An 18,145-nucleotide genomic window follows, 5' to 3' on the forward strand; every position below is an offset into this window, starting at 1 on the left:
TTTTTTTTTTTTTTTTTTTTTTTTTTAAAGATGACCGGCAAGGGGATCTTAACCCTTGACTTGGTGTTGTCAGCACCACGCTCAGCCAGTGGAGCGAACCGGCCATCCCTACATGGGATCCGAACCCGGGGCCTTGGTGTTATCAGCACCGCACTCTCCCGAGTGAGCCACGGGCCGGCCCAAGTCTGTAGATTTTCTGAAGACACTCATCAGTTTCACGTAGCTACTTTCTATTCTCAGGCTGCTAAAAAATCAGAAACAGCTTTAATTTTTATCAAATGCTTTTCTTTTATCTGTCTGTGAATTACCTTCAATAATTTTTACCATGTTACACATTAATGTGATATATCCTTGGTCATGACTTAAAATACATTATTGGATTTGTTTTGCCAGCTTTTAACTTAAAAGTTTTGATTATGTACGCCCACATATGAAATTAACTTATAAACAATTTTTCTCTTCCATGCTTTTCTTTGATTTGTAGTGGCCTCACAATGAGTTGGGAAGGTTCCTTCTTGTGGTATCTGAAAGGGTCTGTATAAGAGGGGAGTAAAGTTCTAAGCACTGTTTTAACTGCAGGCCATAAATTTTGATTAAAGTTTTTTTTGTTACTCACTGTTTTAAGTTTTTCATTTCCATTATGATTCCTTTTTTGACCCGAGTTTAGAAGTAAGGTTGCTAATTTCCAAATATAGTTTTGTACTTTTTTAAACTATCACTTTGCTACGGAATTCTAATGACTGAATTATGTCTGGAGTCAATAATCTGTATGATACTGAATCTTTGGTTTTGATGGGTTGTGCTCTGTAGCCTCTACAAAAGTGAATTTTTAAAATGACTGAAGATTTGTCAATTCTCATAATCCTGTCAATTTGTTAGACTTAAAACACAGTCTTCTGAACACACACACACACACACACACACACACACACACACACACACACACGGTAGGAAAAAGGAACTTAGTGGCTTAAACTCTCCATCTCTTCATTAAAATTTATTGAGTTTAATAGAGATGTTAGAAAGACGTCAATGTTTGCAGTTTCTCCACCACCACCATCCTCCCCTAGACCTGAAACTTCCAGTAGACTCTAGCCCCTGGTTACCTTTTGAAGACCGCGGTCTCTGTCTTGGCATCTACAGTGAGGCTGAGCGTTTCCTTCATGCTGCCGTTCATCACTGTCTCAGTTACCTTGTCTGGACTTTCTGCATCCTCCTCTCCATCAGAGCTGGCTTCCATGGCCACACTGCTTGGTGCTGAAAAGAGCACACAGCTGATCAGACATACCAAACCCAAACAGGAACTGTCGCTCCTCTTCTGTGTATACCCATTGACCCAAGTCACATCACTGCTTGAAGACGATGACAACAGTGTGAGGGTTTGCCTACTCTGCCTGAGCCAGTTCTTGATGGGCACAGGCTTCTTAAAAATACCCACTAGAGAGACATTTCATGGATTCCTCATTTGAAGACTAGTGAGTCCCCCACAGCTTTCCCAGCTTGGTGTCTACCTACATAGTACCCAGTTTCCTCCCAGCAGACACGACTGCTCTTAACTGTTCCAATCCACAGCACAGGCAGAGTGGGCAGTTACACATCTTAGCTTCCACCCATTTGTTTTCCCCACTTGGGTCCTATTCTTTTTTGAAGTTACTTTCTCATGGTATCCTGGTAGATCATTTCTTTGTTCTATCATAGGAAGCCATATGGTACACTGGTTATGAGCTTGTGCCCTGAAGTCAAACTTCCTGGATTCAAACCCCAGCCAACTCCCAAAAGCCCTACTCATCAGTATGAAACAATTCAGGGTCAATGCAAGGAACATATGGGAACACTTTGAGTAATAAGACAACTACATCCCACTGGAAGTTTATATAGACACTCGTGACTATTTCATCTGCACATAAAGGTGTGGAGAAAATAAACTACCCTATAGCCTAAAACAGGCACAGATATGCCCAGTGCTTCAGCAAAGCAAACTCTGAGGGACAACTGGGCACAGGCGTGGAATGTACACACCTAGTTCTGGTTTTATTCAGCCTGGGTACTGTAGGCTAAGGCATTCCTCCTTTCTGGGCCTCAGTTTCCTTATCTGCACATTGATGAGACTGATAACTTAAATTCCTTACTCCTTCTAGAATCAACATGCTGTGGTTCTGGAACAACAGGTACAATTTCTTTTCATCAGTTGCCCTGTGGACATCAGACCCACCATCTCATTTTCCCAGCTGCTTTTAGCCCCTGAGCCTGAGCACGGTGTCTGATGTTACAAACGTGCCATACAGACCCGTGAGCCATGCACCCAGCACTCTCTGCACTCACCTTCTGGCTGTGCCACCAGTGAAGCAACACTGGGAGTCAGGGGGTCCATAGGCTCAGTGCTGGTTTCCATTTCCACTGGAGAATTACTCCTCAAAGAATCTTTTGTACTTTCAGAAAAGGGAAAATTCAGATGTCAGCAGTGGGGAATAGCCCTCAGTTACACCCCATTATTCACAAAAAACCTTTGAAAATAAGTTGTTTCTGCTGGAAGACATCAGCATCTGTGTAAGAGTAATAGGATAAGAGACTCCGTGATACACGGATCTAAGTGTAGGTAGCTGCCTAAAGCAGTAGATGAGTGTGGTGGGAAATGTTCTGCTAAATCAGCAGAGCAGGAAGGCAGCGAATTCTTATAGGATTCCAGACAGTATCAAAATGCCCCACCTCTCATCTTCACCATAATCACCAGGTTCCCAGGGCTTGCACAGCAGTGATACACATCATATGATATCAACTGTATCTACTGGGTTGACTATTTTTACAAAAATCCTATTTACCTTGAGCAGTTTGGCCAAACTGCCTGGAGGAACTGGCCCTCTTAATGATGCTGCTGGTATTGTGAAAACATAGAGCCAATAAACAACAGAGATGAAGGGTGGGGTGGGGGGACATAACTATACTTCCTCTTCCACCTCCCACTCCCGTGCTGCAATACCCCTCAACAAACTCAGACACCTGCACACAGCAGGTGAAGAGAAGCAAGCTACTTCAACAGCACTCTTGAGTGACCAAGGCTCTTATCCCCCGGTTATAAAAAGACAGAAAAAAGCAAGAGGTGGAACCTTGATTGTCCTGTACTAGAGCACGGCTGATAAAGTAACTCACAGTATTTCAGAGACATTTTTCACAAATCTCCCTGGCACTTCTGAAGAACAGCTTAATTCTATTGTTACAATTACTATAAAGCACCATGGATTTTAGCTTCCTCTTTGGTTTTGTCTAACACGGGAACTGTTAGCTCAACAACAGTTTGTCTTCATATCTTCTCTATTACCAGTGATTGTTTAACAATATTACTTTTTAGAACAGGAAAAGTGATAAAGTCTTTCAAACTAAGCCTAATGAGATATGAAATCCATGGCTAATACTCAAATGCTGACAATACTCTTTAGGAAAATTATGAAATGACAGGTTTCTGTCATTGAGAATATACAAATAGCAAGACTGACAGCTTACACATCACAGCCCTTAATTTATAGCACTAGACTAGTTGCAAGTGAAATACAAGTTCACATCATCTACTGAATTCAAGATACAGTTTGCATTTATCTGCACTATCCCACACAGAGGTGCCTCAGGAGTTCGTGGTTTCACTTTACTCCTATTCTCAATCCTGTTTGTTCTGTGGAGCCAGAAAAGCCCCCTGGGATGCCATCTTCTGCTGCTTCCTGCTAACTCCCTGGAACCACAGCCACCCAAGCTACTTTGTTGAAGAACTACTCCCTTCCCCAATTCACCCTGGAGGAATGGAAGATGGTGACTGTTTTTCTTGTAATGCACAACTGTGTCAATATCTCTCCCATGTTGATTTTAAATCTTGTTTAAGACACTACGTTCAACTTGGAAATAACTTAAGGTGAAGAACACATGTTAACAGCAAACGCCTACCATTCCCAGTCTCCTACTAAGAGATTTAGAGATGCTGCCCACTTGCTCACCTCAGGGAAGATGTGAACTCTGAAAAAGAAGCCCAGCCTGTCTCTTTAGTTGGCATTGGCTCCTCTGTGCTCCAGACGTCTGACCCCACAGAGTCTAATGGAGCACCGTGGGTCGTCTCCATTGGGACGTCAAAGTTGGCTGACCAGTTGGGTGCTAAAAAGAGGAAAGAAATTTCATTTAGAGAATATTTTCAGTAGTTTAATGTAACACAAGATACTTTTCAAAAACAGATTACCAATGATTAAAAAAAAGACTGGCATTGTTGGGGAAAGGGTATTCTAATATACTGTTGGTAGGAGTTGAAAGGCACAATCACCTGGAGGGTAATTTGATAACACCCACCGTTTTATAAAACTGTATGTTTCCTGTGATCCAGCAATTCCATTTCTAAGAATTTTTTCCAATAGAAATATTACCCAAGGATACAAATATTACACAATCACCTGGAGGGTAATTTGATAACACCCACCGTTTTATAAAACTGTATGTTTCCTGTGATCCAGCAATTCCATTTCTAAGAATTTTTTCCAATAGAAATATTACCCAAGGATACAAAGCTACATATAAAAGGGTATGTTAATTTCTTAGTTTTGACAAACGTACCATGGTTATATCAGTATTGGAGGAAGCTAGGTGAAGGATACACGGGAACTTACTGTACTATCTTTGAAACTTTTCTTTAAATCTAAACTATTCCCCAAAAAAGTTTTATTAAAAAAAAATACACACACACACACACGCACGCACGCACGCACGCGCGCTGATACACACACACACATGCACGCACGCACGCGCGCGCTGGGTATTCCACTGCAATAAATTGGAAACCACCTTAATGCTTCACAATCCAGATGTACACACACACACACACGCACGCACGCACGCACGCGCGCTGGGTATTCCACTGCAATAAATTGGAAACCACCTTAATGCTTCACAATCCAGATGTAGCTGTACTTCAGACCTCCCATGGCCTCCCTGCAGTCCACTGTAGTTAACACAAACAACAGGAAGGCTTCCTAAAGTCCTGCCACTTGCCATCTGTGGTGCCCTTTTTGCCACACCATCTGCCAGCCAACTTTGGATCTAACCTGAAGGTTTGTTTAAATGTCACCTGTTCAGAGATGTGTCCCATCAGAAGAAATTAGGTCTCTGTTTGCTCTAATAGCACATCATGCTCTCCTTCACAGTATACTGAATCCTCACGTCCTTGTTGAGGACAAGTGGAGTGTGGGAACCACTTCTCTCTATCAGGGATATTTTCTGTCACAGTCAGGAACCTCAAGGATGTAAGGAAGGAATGATAAGGAACATGCTAGCTACTTGAGGGCTTGCTTATATTAGACACAAATGACTGAGAAGTACCTTTATAGAACAGAAATGTTCCAATTTTAAAGACATACCTTACTGTGACTTTGGTAAGTTATTTAACTGTCCCAAGTTCCCTCCTCATCTGTTCAATTCAGATAAGGACTATTTACTTAGGATTAAATGAGGGCCTGCACATAGTAGGTACTCAATTAGGGCTTGTGCCACGATTCTCACCCTTCAATCTGTGTGAGCGTGCCAGGGCTCCTCTGACACCAAGAAGGAATAATACCGAATGTTTGAAAATCTCACTTGAAACCTCAGGAAAGTCAACTTGACCGATATTTTTACCCTCCATATACAAAGATCTGGAATCATTCCATCTGAATCAGAGTTCCACTTTACAACTAAATTAGGTTTCACAAAAATGTTATCACTCGGTGATAACAAAATCACTCTGGGATATTCTTTCTCAGATGAGCTCCCCAGAGTCAGTATAACATTAGAAACTGTTCCAAACAGTCCACAAAACCTCTAAGAGAAGCCATAGAGATTGGTGCAGATGGCAGAGGCTCTCTGGGGCAATCCTGCAGTCCTGGGAGAAAAGAGTCCTCCCTCCCCCCCAACCCCTGTGCCTCCAGAGATCTGACAATGCAAAAAAAGCCTTTTCCACAGAGCAGAGCAGGAGGGCTGGCGGCCTGTTGTACTGAGCCCAGGGGGTGAGGGTAAATGTGACTGTCACCCAGGGTCCTCCCCTGACCTCCGTCCCCATAGCCAGTTCTAGAGTCACAGTGGCATGCAATAAGTCATACCAAGTTTGCAGTCTCCCTCCAAGTCACTCATTACATATCCAACCCCCCACAAAGAACCACAGATTATAGAATATTACTCAACTTTAATAAAGAAGGAAATCCTGTACATGCTATAACATGGATGAACCTTGAAGAAAATATGCTAACTGAAATAAGCCAAACCAAAAAGACAAATACTGTGTGTTTCCATTTATATGTGGCTCCTAGAGTAGTCAAATTCATAAAAACAGAAAGCAGAACAGTGGGTGCCAGGAGCTGGCGGTGGGGAATGGGCAGTTGTTCAGTGGGTACAGAGTTTCAGTTCGGGAAGATGAAAAAGCTCTAGAGATCTGTTACACAACATGTGAATATACTTAATGCTACTGAACTGTACATTTACAAAGAAAAAACCAAACACCATAGATTTCTGAGCCAAAAGATGAGCACATCTGTCCTGTCTCCTTCTCCTGTCTCCCTGCTGCCTGGATCCCGTCCTCTCAGCCCTCATTATTTCTTATGTTTAACAGTCTCTTAACAGTTTTCCTGTCTCCAGCATGTATTTTCTAGTCCAACTCTCACACTGTGGCCACAAGTGATAGTCTCAAAATAGATTCCATAATGTTACTCTTAGCCAAATCCTCGGGGGTCCCCTGCAACCTTTAGAATATAATTCTTGATCTGGCCTCTGGCCTTATCTCCTGCCATCTCATCCTCCAGTCATATGAAACAGCTCATGGGTCTCTATCCCTTCCTACTAGTTGATTTCTCTTTCAATTTAACTAATCCCTCTTGTCCTTAAGTATCATACCCTTTGGGAACACCTGGGCAGATGCCTGGCAAGGGCTGGGCTCCCCTCTTCCAGCACTCTGTTCTCAGGAGCTTGCACTTCAATCTATTTCTCTCTCTCTTTTTTTAAAAGATGAACCTTAAGGGGATCTTAACCCTTGACTTGGTGTTGTCAGCACCATGCTCAGCCAGTGAGCTAACCGGCCATCCCTATATAGGGATCCAAACCCATGGCCTTGGTGTTATCAGCACCGCACTCTCCCAAGTGAGCCATGGGCTGGCCCTTCAATCTATTTCTCAATGGATTCTGAGACCTTGGAAGCAGTCTGTGACTGGCACCTGGCACACAGTAGAAACTTAATAAAGGCGTGTTGATTTCAACTGAATTACACTTTTTCCTCCTGAAGAGGGAGAGCTGGAAAAGGAGGAAGGGGATAGAGGATACATGTCTTTTCTCTAGCTCCCAGTTTTCTTATCTGTAACATGTGGGAGTTTGCTGTTGACTGTTAAGGTCCCATCCAGCTCTGAGGTTACTAAATTCCACCTTCAGCTGGGTTTCAGCCTCTAGGACCAAGTACATAAAGGCCTTTCTGAGAACAGGAAGCTGGTCAGGCTTGGGGAAAGCCCCAGTGTCAACCCACATGACTCTTTCACGTAAACATTTTTCTAAAGTTTTGGAAGTTAACATATTTTAAAAGGCTAATTCAAGTTTTGTCAGCAAGTTGCAGGGCACAAACAAGCACTTAGTTGGGCAAGTTTTAGGGCTATAAGTTTCATACGTAAACTATGAAGAACCCATTTAAAACTGCTGAAGCTGTTTCCTCTGGTTTATTACATTCATGATTCTACAAAATACAATTATTTCCTCATCTTTCCACAATCTGTAGTCTTTCCCTTCTGCTACAGCACAAGGCTTCTGAAGCTGCAGGACTGACCTACAGTGTGCTGTCCTTTAGCCAGACGCACACAATGATTTTCATCCTGTAATGAGATGCCCTATGATCAAAAGCATGATTTCTCCTTCTCAGAGGTCAGTCCGGGAAACATAAACCTCCAAGGGGGAATCACACAAGAATGTGTGTTTCAATTTTACTCCTTCAGAAGTCATCTCAGATGCTGCAGAATATTCTTTTGCCTATTTTTCAAAATACCTAATTCCAACATAGCAACTAAGGTAACTTACGTTCATTCAAATCTACCTCCATTTTATCCTCTGTGTTGGCACTACTGGATTCAAACAAGTCTTGTTTTGCTCCATCTTCTTCTTCAGAGTCTGTACTTTCCTCACTGTCTGTACTCCCCGAGCTAAGAAAAAAGAAAAAGAACCAAAATAGTTAATGCTGCTTATCAGCCACCAGCTAAATCCAGAAAATTCTTTAAAGACAATTCATACTGCGTTTCAACTGGATCATATCTGCCCACATCCCATCCAGTTAAGATATCGGGGAAGACTTTGCTATGTGTGTGTCTAACCTTATGTAAGCCATCAGCTGCTCTACCACTTGGGCTTTGCTTCAAGGTGGAGATCACAATCTCTAATACTGCCTTCTAACAGGTGTGTAGTGGTTATCTTGGTGTTAATTTGCATTTTCCTAAGGACCGAAGATGCTTATTTGCCATCTGTATATCTTCTTTTCTTAAGGATCTTTTCATGTTTTTAGTGCATTTAAAACATTGGGTTGTCTCTTTTCTTTATTGAGTAAAGAAATTTAACTCTACATACAAGTCCTTTATCAGATATATGATTTACAAATGTCTTCCAGTGCATGGTTTGTCATTTCATTCTCCTAAGCGTCTTTTGAAGAGTAAGTTTTAAATTTTCATGAGGTTCAACTTGTTAAGACTTTTCTATCAAAATCAGTTGCCCATACACGTGTAGGCCTATTTATGTGCCCTCTATCCTGTCCCACTAACCTATTCTCTATCTTCTTGCCACACTGTCTTAATTACGATATCTTGAAATCAGGTGGCATTAGTCCTTCAGTTTTATTGTTCTTTATGAAAGCTTTGGTTATTCTAGGTCCTTTGAGTGTCTATATGAATTTAAGAATCAGCTTGTTAATAGCTACAAAAAAGCCTCTTAGGATTTTGTTTGAGACTATATTAAACTGATAGATCAACCTGGGAGAACTGGAATCTTAACAATATTGAGTCTTCCAATTCATAAACATTTATCAAGCTGCCTTTAATTTCTCTCAGCTGTGTTTTACAATTTTCAGTGTGCAGGTTTTGCATATCTTCTGTTAGATTTATCCCTACATATTTTTGATGCTACGATGGATATCTAGTAATTTCAATTCCAACTGTTTACTGCACTATGCAGAAAACAATTATATTGATCTTGTATTGTGAAACCTTGATAACCTCATTTTAATTGTTCTAGTAGTCTTCTTGTAGATTCCAGCCAATTTTCTATGTCAATGGTCATGTCGTCTGTGAATAGTGATGGTTTTACTTCTTCCCTTACAATCTAGATGCCTGTTATTATTATTTTTTTTTCTTGACTTATTGTACTAGCTGGAACCTCTAGTACAACACTGAAAAGAAGTGGTATGAACAGACACCCTTGTCTTGTTCCTAAATCTTAGGGAGAAATTACTCATTTTTTTAAAAAACCATTAATTATACTGCTAACTATATGTTTTTTTGTACATGCTTTAATCAGGTTGAAGAAATTCTAGTTTGCTGAGTTTTTATCAGGGATGGATGTCGGATTTTGTTACATGCTCCTTAATTGATTTCCAAATGTGAAAGCAATTCTATATTCCTGGAATAAGCCTCACCTGGTCATGATGCATTATTGTTGTATTTGATTTACTTAAACTTGTAAAGGAGTTTCTGCATCTATGTTCATGAGAACTATTAGGCAGTTTTCTTGAAATGTAATGTCAGATTTTGGTATTAGGCTACAATAGATGTGGCCTCATAGAATTAAATAGGTAATACTCCTTCCTTTTCAAATTTATGGAAGCTTTTGTATAGAACTTGTATAATTTCTTCCTGAAATGTTTGGTAAAATTCAGTGAAGCCGTGTGGATCTTGAGTTTTTACTTTTTGGTGGGAAGTTTTAAACTAAAAATTCAACTTCTTTAACAGATACAGGACTATTCAGGTTATCCTTTTTTGCCTAAGTTTTGGTAGTTTGTGTCTTTCAAAGATCATCGAAGTTATCAGATTTATTGACATAGAGTTGTTCATAATGTTCCATTATCTTTTTAATCCTTCTAATACCTGTAGAATCTAGTGATGTCACCTTTCTCACTCCTGATATTAGTAATTTATATCTTCTTTTTTTCTTATTCTGGCTACAAGTTAACCAATTTTACTGACCTTCTCAAAGAACAACTTTTGGATTCATTGATTTTCTCTATTGTTTTTGTTTTGAATTTCACTGATTTCCACTGTGATTTTCTTATTTATTTCTGCTTATTTGGATTTAATTTGCTCTCCTTTTCTAGTTTCTTAATGTAGTAGCTGAGCTCATTGATTTAAGATGTTTCTTCTTTTCTAATACAGCCAGTGAGTGCTAAATATAATTCTTAAGTATGGTTAAGAATTCCCCAAATGCATTCCCCAAATTCTGATATACTACATTTTCATTTTTCTTCAATTCAAAATACTTTCATATTTCCCTCGATTACTTCTTTGACCCATGTGTTATTTAATTTCCAAAACATTTGGGGATTTCTCAGAGATCTTTCTGTTATTGATTTCTAATTTAATTCAATTTTGGTCAGAAAATGACTTGAGCCCGTAGGAATTTATTGAGACTTGCTTTAGGGCCTGAATACGGTCTATCTTGATAAATATTTCATGCCCTTGAAAAGAATGCAGTCTGTCACTGCTGGGTGAGTGCGTTATAAATGTGCAAGTAGGACAACGTAGCTGATAGTGTTCAAGTGTTCTACATCCTTACTGACTTCTGCCTATTGTTTCATCAATTACAGGGAGTGGGGCTGTTGAGATATCTGACTATAATTATGCATTTGTCTAATTCTCTTTGCAGTTCTATCAGTTTTTGCTCCATGTATTTTGAAGCTCTGTTATTAGATATGTAGACATTTAGAATTGTCATGTCCTCTTAATAAACTGACCCCTTTATCATCACATGACTTTTATCCTTTTCCTTTGAAATCTACTTAGAGATTAATATAGACCTTCTAGCTTTTCATTAGTATTGACATGGTGTATCTTCTTCCTTTTAACCTGTGTCTTCTTGTTTAAATTGTTTTTTATAGACAGCATGTAGTTAGGCCTTGTTTTTAATGCAGTCTGAAAATCTCTGCCTTTTAATTAGGGTGTCTGGATCATTTATTTAATATGCTTACTCAGGATTAATTCTATCGTCTTGCTATTAGTTTTGTTTGCCCCAGCTGCCCTTTGTTCTCTTTTTCTGCCTTCTTTAGGGTCTCCTTATGATTTGATTTGATTTTCTTTGTTGGCTAATTAACAATAACTCTGTTTTGTTACCTCAGTGACTGTTTTAGGGTCTGTAGTATACATCTTTAACTTATCAATCTATCTTCAGATATTACAGCCAAAAACTGGAAACAATCCCAATGAACACCAAAAGGAAAATGGATAAACAAATTGCAGCATACCTATTTAATGCACACTCCTGGGCAGTAAAAAGGAATGAACTATTGGATATATTACAAAACATGGATGGCTCTCAAAATAATTATGCTGAAAGAAGCTAGACAAAAAAAGGGTATATAATGTATGATTTCATTTATACAAAACTGTAGAAAACAGAAAACAGATATGGGGGGAAAGAAGGGAAAAAGATATCACAAAGGGCATGAAAAAACTTTTGGGGGTGATGAATAATTTTGTGGTCTTGATTGAGATGATGGTTTCATGATGTATACACATGTTGAAAGTGACCACATTGTAGAATTTAAATAAATGCAGCTTATTATATGTCAATTATACCTCAGTAGAGTTGTTAAATAATAAACTGTCTTCTCTCATCACCCTATGTCCCCTCTGGGCATCAAGTGCCATCTCCCCCAGGACCTGTCCTCCCTGCCATACGTAATTCTCTGCTCTCTTCACATGATGCTCTGTGAAGATGTACTGCACTACTATAAAAATGTGTAAGGTCAGTCCGCCTCCAGAGGGTAAATGGCAGTAGGCAATGGCCATTTTGTGAATCCACTCAACGCAAGGACCAAAATCTCATAGTAAATGGTGACAAACAAGTTTGATTGGGGCTTTAATCTTTAAAGAAAGAAAAAAAAAAATCACCATGAAGGTGTTTGTCTTTGGCTGCCTGGCATTGGAGCTTCAGCAAGTATCTTGTGACCGTAGGTGATAAATCAACACACAGAGGATGACAGAGTGTGAACAAGTAAGAGAAGGCAGGTCTAACAACCTCGTCTAGAGTCTCGACTATGAGACAAATAGACCTTTATTTGATTAAGCCACTGTTGCATCTTCTGGACCAGCACAACAAGCACTCCTCAGACATACAACATAACTACTGGTACAGGCAGGCACAGGCAATGCTAACAAACTCTATCCAGCAAGAGGAACTAGCCGGCTGGGAGCTGGGGTAGGAGGGAGTTTTACTTTTCACTGTATACCCTTTTTGTTCCGTTTGAATTTTTTGCCATGTGAAAACATTACTTATCAAAAATAAATAAAATAAAAATAAAAGTTCAGTTGCTATTCAAATATCCCTCTCTCTTAACTATGAAGACTGTGATAATGAATACTCACAAAAAAGGAACTCTGTGTACAGAAGCATAATTTATTTAGGTTCCTACAATAAAAGTGATTTAAAAAAAAAGACTGGGTTGACCCAGATGGTTATCAAGTGACATAACCCTGTCTTCCCAAGATAGACTGAGTTTTAGAAACAATTTCCCCCTACTTTGGGAAACTTTTAGTCTTTTTTTTTTTTTTTAATTTTTATTTTATTTTTCTGACCGGTGAGGGGATCGCAACCCTCGGCACGGTGTGTTCTGCACCACACTCAGCCAGCAAGTGCACCAGCCATCCCTATTAGGATCCGAACCCGTGGCCTCAGCGCTACCAACGCCGCACTCTCCCAAGTGAGCCATGGGGCTGGCCCAAAACTTTTGGTCTTTTATAAGGAACAGACATAACTCAGCTGTTGTTGTGATTACTATGAGGAAACATTAATTTAGTCAAAGGCACTATGAGACTACACTTGTCAGCATCATTTCCTGTTCAGAAGATGCTGAGTCACAACATTTCATGACTATGTCCAAACACTTCCAGCATTTTCAACAGATCATTTTGACTATTACTTTGTAGACAGGAGTACTGGTGCCAACTCACGTCAATTAACATAGACATTTCTGATCATGAGAAAAGCACTGGTCTCATAATTATATGTTTGGTCTGATACAACGTATGGGTTGGATATAATTATGACTATAATAAACTATCTTTTTTTTACCTGGATCGTCTTTGGGATTCTGGTGTAAATGCAATGTGCTTTTCCTCCCAGATATCTTCCTCATCAGAGCCACCATCATCAAACTGCTGTATTCTTTCCTTACAACATGCCTCAAACAAGGCAATATTTCCCTAAATAAAAACAAGAGAGAAAAAGAAAAAAATTTTAAATCAAGTTTTCTCCCAAAAGTTACCAATGTAAATTGCATTTTTCTACTTGCTTTAAAAAATGGTGACTATCCCACACACCAAAATAAAATGTAAATATCTAACGTTAGCTTCTGTGTAAGTCACAAGAAGTTCTCCTGAAAAGAAGGGGTTCAAAACTAGCACGCAAGAAGCCTAGACCACATCTTCTCATCAACTCACTTTCATCTAGTCAAAGCACCATCTTAATCCCAAGAACCTCCTCTGCCCCGGAGATGCAATCTCAGATTTGTCCTAACAAGGGAAAGCAACCTGTATTCCATCTGCTTTTACAGTCTAGCTAAACAGTGATGAGCTTCAATGGCCCAAATCAGTCATACCAGCAAATTAACCACTGTTCTCTCATGCTAATCAACATAAAATCAAGACTGTATCCATCCAAATGATGCTGACTGTCTTGGTGTTTCTGGAGAACTTCTTGCCCTGATCTAGCCCATGTTTCTCCCCAGGAAACACAAAGGAGAAGTAAAAAGCAGCAGGCTAGAGTCAAACTGCAGCATTCTGAACTTTGGAACCAAATGTCAATACTGAAATCACAAGTGACCCTTGGTTTTGATGGCTCTGTCACATGCCCACATTGGCCAGGTAGGAAAGTGAGTGGGTGAATGGTGTAAACCCAATCTAGGACAAGGGCTCCTACAATACAGGGTGTCCCAGTGCACATGGCATCCATATGTGGGCTCCAAGAGAACCCAACTCCCACTTTTCCACCTCTCAAATGCCTTGTTGCTCACAAAAGGAAATATTTATACTTACACTTTCATTTGTATTGAGAGTAAAGTTGATGTCTGATACCCGATCAAAAGAAACACTGTAAACAAAATACAAAATTATCTACAGATTTGCAGAAACAGTACACATGAAATTTTCTAAATTCAAAATATTTATACTATCATTAAAATCTCCATAAGTAAAAAGCAAACAAAAACAACCATCTTATATTAAATGATGCTTCCTCCCTTGGTATTAAGAAATTTATACAGAATGAGAGGGTTGGGATGGAAGCCTTTTGAGACATAAGCCTTTGAGACACCAGCGAAGCCTTCCTATAAAAGATTCTTAACATCCATGGTAAGAACCATGGTTCCATAGACCATATTTATATAACCAAGAAAAAGGATATTTGCAAAGAAGAACCAAATCAAAACATGAAAAAGTATACAAAAGCCATCAGACATTGAGCTGTCTCCAGATATAGCCAAATCCATACACAAAATACATAGACACCCTGAAATCTTATGCTATAACAAGGCATAATACAGGAAGAAAGTAGAGAGTAAAAGAATTCATAGCCTATTAAACATAATTGTTGAGTAGGTGGGGCTATCTTACAATTCTTAAAAGATTTGTTCTAATGAATCATTATTCCAAGCACCCAATACAAATTTTAAAGAGATAATGGATTCCTAACTAGTAACATTTAGGAAGAGTCCAGACAGATAAAGGCTGAGATGCCAAGCGGGAACCTATGGGTCCTACCATGAGGTGGTAGGTATAATCAGATAGAATGATCCGGGGGTATAGACACAAACACCTTGTGACATGTTCTTTTTCTTTCTGGATCTAAATGAGCCAATTCTCAAGGCAGCTGACAGCCTTCAACTCCTGCTCCATTTACAATGGAGCCTCTATTCCACTGTGCCAAATATGGCATGTTTCCAGCACAATTAGAGTGTGCTGTAAAAATATTTTAGTTTCTCACATACTATAAAATGCCATTTGTGACAAACAGCCTCTACTGGCTGATATTCAACAAATTATTGAGAATTTTCTGTTTCTAAGGCACCAGATACTGAGTGTTGATGGGCATAATCAGAAAGTCTCCTGTGAGGATTATCATCTAACATTCAAATGCCAGCTGTCTTAATTTTTTTCTTAAATTCTGCTCTCAATGAGCTACAATACCTCAAAAATATCTCAAAAGAATTTTGTTTGTAAATTACCTCTCTTTTCCCAAGGTCAGATGCTAGACCATTTGTTTTCATTTCTGTGAATCACCTATACATTTTCTATTTATTAATTCTGTATAGTAGCAATAATTTCCATTTCTGTGTTTCTCTTACTCTGACTACAGAATGAGTGGTTTGACTATCTGGCTCTTGCAAAAAAAAACCCCAAATCTACCTTATGACGAGTCACCTAGAGAAAAGAATACATGCAGGGCAGAGTTATTCCTACCAACGTGGTCATCTACTGTAAGATAATACCGCACTGCATGTTCTGTAAGTGAACATGCCTCAAACCAGTTAACTAACAACATAGAAAGTAATTACTTTAGATAACGCTATTAATACCTAGAAGAGCAGAATGATAACTTGAGTTCCTAAAATAAGTATAATCTAATAAATATAAACCTCTGTGAAAGAGGTGACGCCTAAAAGTGAATGCTACTTTCCTTGGGGTGATATTTTAAGTCCTAATTGACCTAATTATTCTAATTATCCAGCCTTAGGGCTGGATATGCTGGAATAAAAGACCAGTATGGATGGCAGGCTCCTCCCAATTCACGAATGCTAAAGAATCCGGAAGAATCACAAATCACAAAAATGTCTCACAAAGGGCAGGGGTGTACGAGGCAATTAGGGAAACAGGAAAATATACTCACTTGCCAATGTCATCTTGATCTGCAAACTTCTCATCGTTGAAGCCAAACTGGTCAATAAAATTGGACGTCATTTGTTGCATCTGATAATCAGAAAAGGCCTGGCAACCCCAGGACCAGTGACAGTGATATAATGATTCTAATGACATTCTACATACTATTTGCCCATTTGTGTTCCAGAAATCATATTTATATAGCCATAGGGCTTTAAAAGTTGGTGTGTTTTTCTAAAAACAAAAGTTGAATAATTTCAGACATAATTTGTCAAAAAAGGAAACATTTAAAATTTGGTTCACAAATCATTCTAATGTGCACGTGTCACTGTAAGAAATGTTAAGTGACCACTCTGTCCTCCATTACGAATTACCTTTAGAGAGAGGTTTGGGTTAAGATTACTCTGAAGTGATCAAGTGACATCTAACAGTCTGAAATTATACAGTGTATTAGTCACCTCTGGACACAACCAACTTCATCCTAAGATCCAACAAATCCACCCACCTTCCCTCCTTGCCATCTCCCCCACCCCCAATCCACTACAGCAAAACAGCACCAGAGGAAAAATGAATGATGAACACAATCATGATCCCACAAACAAGACTCTTAGAAACGTTTCATTTTCTTAATAAAAGACTTAAGTCTTAGAGGCTGGGAAGAGTGTAAAACAAAAGTAACTTATACCCTACCTACCTTAAGGAGAAGGCAGAAATGTGTAACATTCATCTGAAATCACTCTGAAAAGCCTGTAACACTACAAGACTCATGGAGGAACCAGTTCTGTGTCTTTACATCATATAGGGAGCACCTTGCTCACTTGGGTTTTCTTAGTTGAAAACGGGGGAATATTATTATGGACTCCACGAAAATGTTGATATTCTAATTTAAAACCAGCAGGCCCAAGGAAGCAAGTGAAACCTGCGAGTATGTCCTCACGTATTAATTAGAAGTAAAGAACACATGAAGACAAGCAAATGCCACCTCCCCATTTTAACCCAAGCAATAAAACGGAGACAATAACAATGTGTGTGCTACATGCTGGACAGAGCTCTGTACAGATGAGACTGCTATTTTTCACAGTGGAGAGCTCCATGAGGGGCAGGCACAGCAGCTGCTGGCTGAACAGAAGGTGTCTCCTCCGAGGCCACTTGCTGGGAAGGAGGCAGCTATGACTGAGATAAGCCAACTTCTCCACGGTTCCACATCTGAGCAGAGCCCCCAGATCCCACCCTGCAGACGTAAGCTGCAGAAACGCATCTACCGTTAATGCCTGACTACTCATTCTGGTGACAGGGAATTATGGCATGGATAATCCAAATTGCAGATAATTAAAAAATAAACCTTATATTTGTCTTTGGAAGGTATCTTTTGCTCAGATCTGAAAAAAGCCAAATCTAGTGTGGCTAGATACAGAGAACCCAAAACCTCCCTTTTCACTTGTGCAAGACAATGGCACACCACCGCCCCCTCTGCTCAGTCACACTTCCATGTTGGACAGTTTTTTGCCCACAGAGATATTATATAAGTGCATGGGGTCACAGGGCCAGCATGCAGCAGGCTAAGGGACAGTCATTCACACTTTATCTGCAGAGGCAGCTTTGTAGGACCACATTTGGTAAGGCATAGAGTGTAAACTAAGGCTGAGTTGTGGGCACCGGGTTGAAAGTAGAAGGGTAGGGACAAGTTCTAGGATGCTGGGCTGTTTTCGACATATGAATGGAAAATACGACAGGCAGCACTCATATTCATAAAGTCAAAAAGAAAGAGACAACTCCACTTCATCTTTTATGAAGCAAAACGGATACTTGGTACTTTAAAGATATGGTAAAGAACCATGAAGTCAAGCTGCTAAGCAAGCAGCATAGGGCAGGCTCTGAGTTTACCTACAGAATGGAAATTTGGTCATGCAAGGGAGAAGAAGGTGCATCCCAATTGTTCCACTTGATTCTTTTTTTTCCCTTCAAATTTTTTATACCTACAGTGATCATATTATGATTCTTCTGGGTATAAAGGGGAAGAAATGGTGCCAACAGTGTTTTTATACTTT

At 39.6% G+C, this 18,145-nt stretch overlaps 1 protein-coding gene across 1 annotated transcript in view; it reads right to left on the reverse strand.

Moving 5' to 3' along the window:
* The window catches only part of PPP6R3 (protein phosphatase 6, regulatory subunit 3), a 137,226-nt gene that overhangs the window by 10,306 nt on the left and 108,775 nt on the right, over positions 1 to 18,145 (reverse strand). Inside the window, exons 16-22 of the mRNA XM_008569576.1 lie at positions 16,108 to 16,205; positions 14,259 to 14,313; positions 13,297 to 13,427; positions 8,050 to 8,171; positions 3,981 to 4,134; positions 2,323 to 2,429; positions 1,107 to 1,257 (exon numbers count right to left, since the gene is read on the reverse strand). Of these exons, the coding sequence (XP_008567798.1) occupies positions 1,107 to 1,257; positions 2,323 to 2,429; positions 3,981 to 4,134; positions 8,050 to 8,171; positions 13,297 to 13,427; positions 14,259 to 14,313; positions 16,108 to 16,205 (818 nt within the window). The remainder of the gene's footprint in view (positions 1 to 1,106; positions 1,258 to 2,322; positions 2,430 to 3,980; positions 4,135 to 8,049; positions 8,172 to 13,296; positions 13,428 to 14,258; positions 14,314 to 16,107; positions 16,206 to 18,145) is intronic.

This window comes from Galeopterus variegatus, unplaced genomic scaffold (genome assembly GCF_000696425.1).
Source record: "Galeopterus variegatus unplaced genomic scaffold, G_variegatus-3.0.2 Scaffold512, whole genome shotgun sequence".
Classification (NCBI taxonomy): Eukaryota; Metazoa; Chordata; class Mammalia; order Dermoptera; family Cynocephalidae; genus Galeopterus; species Galeopterus variegatus.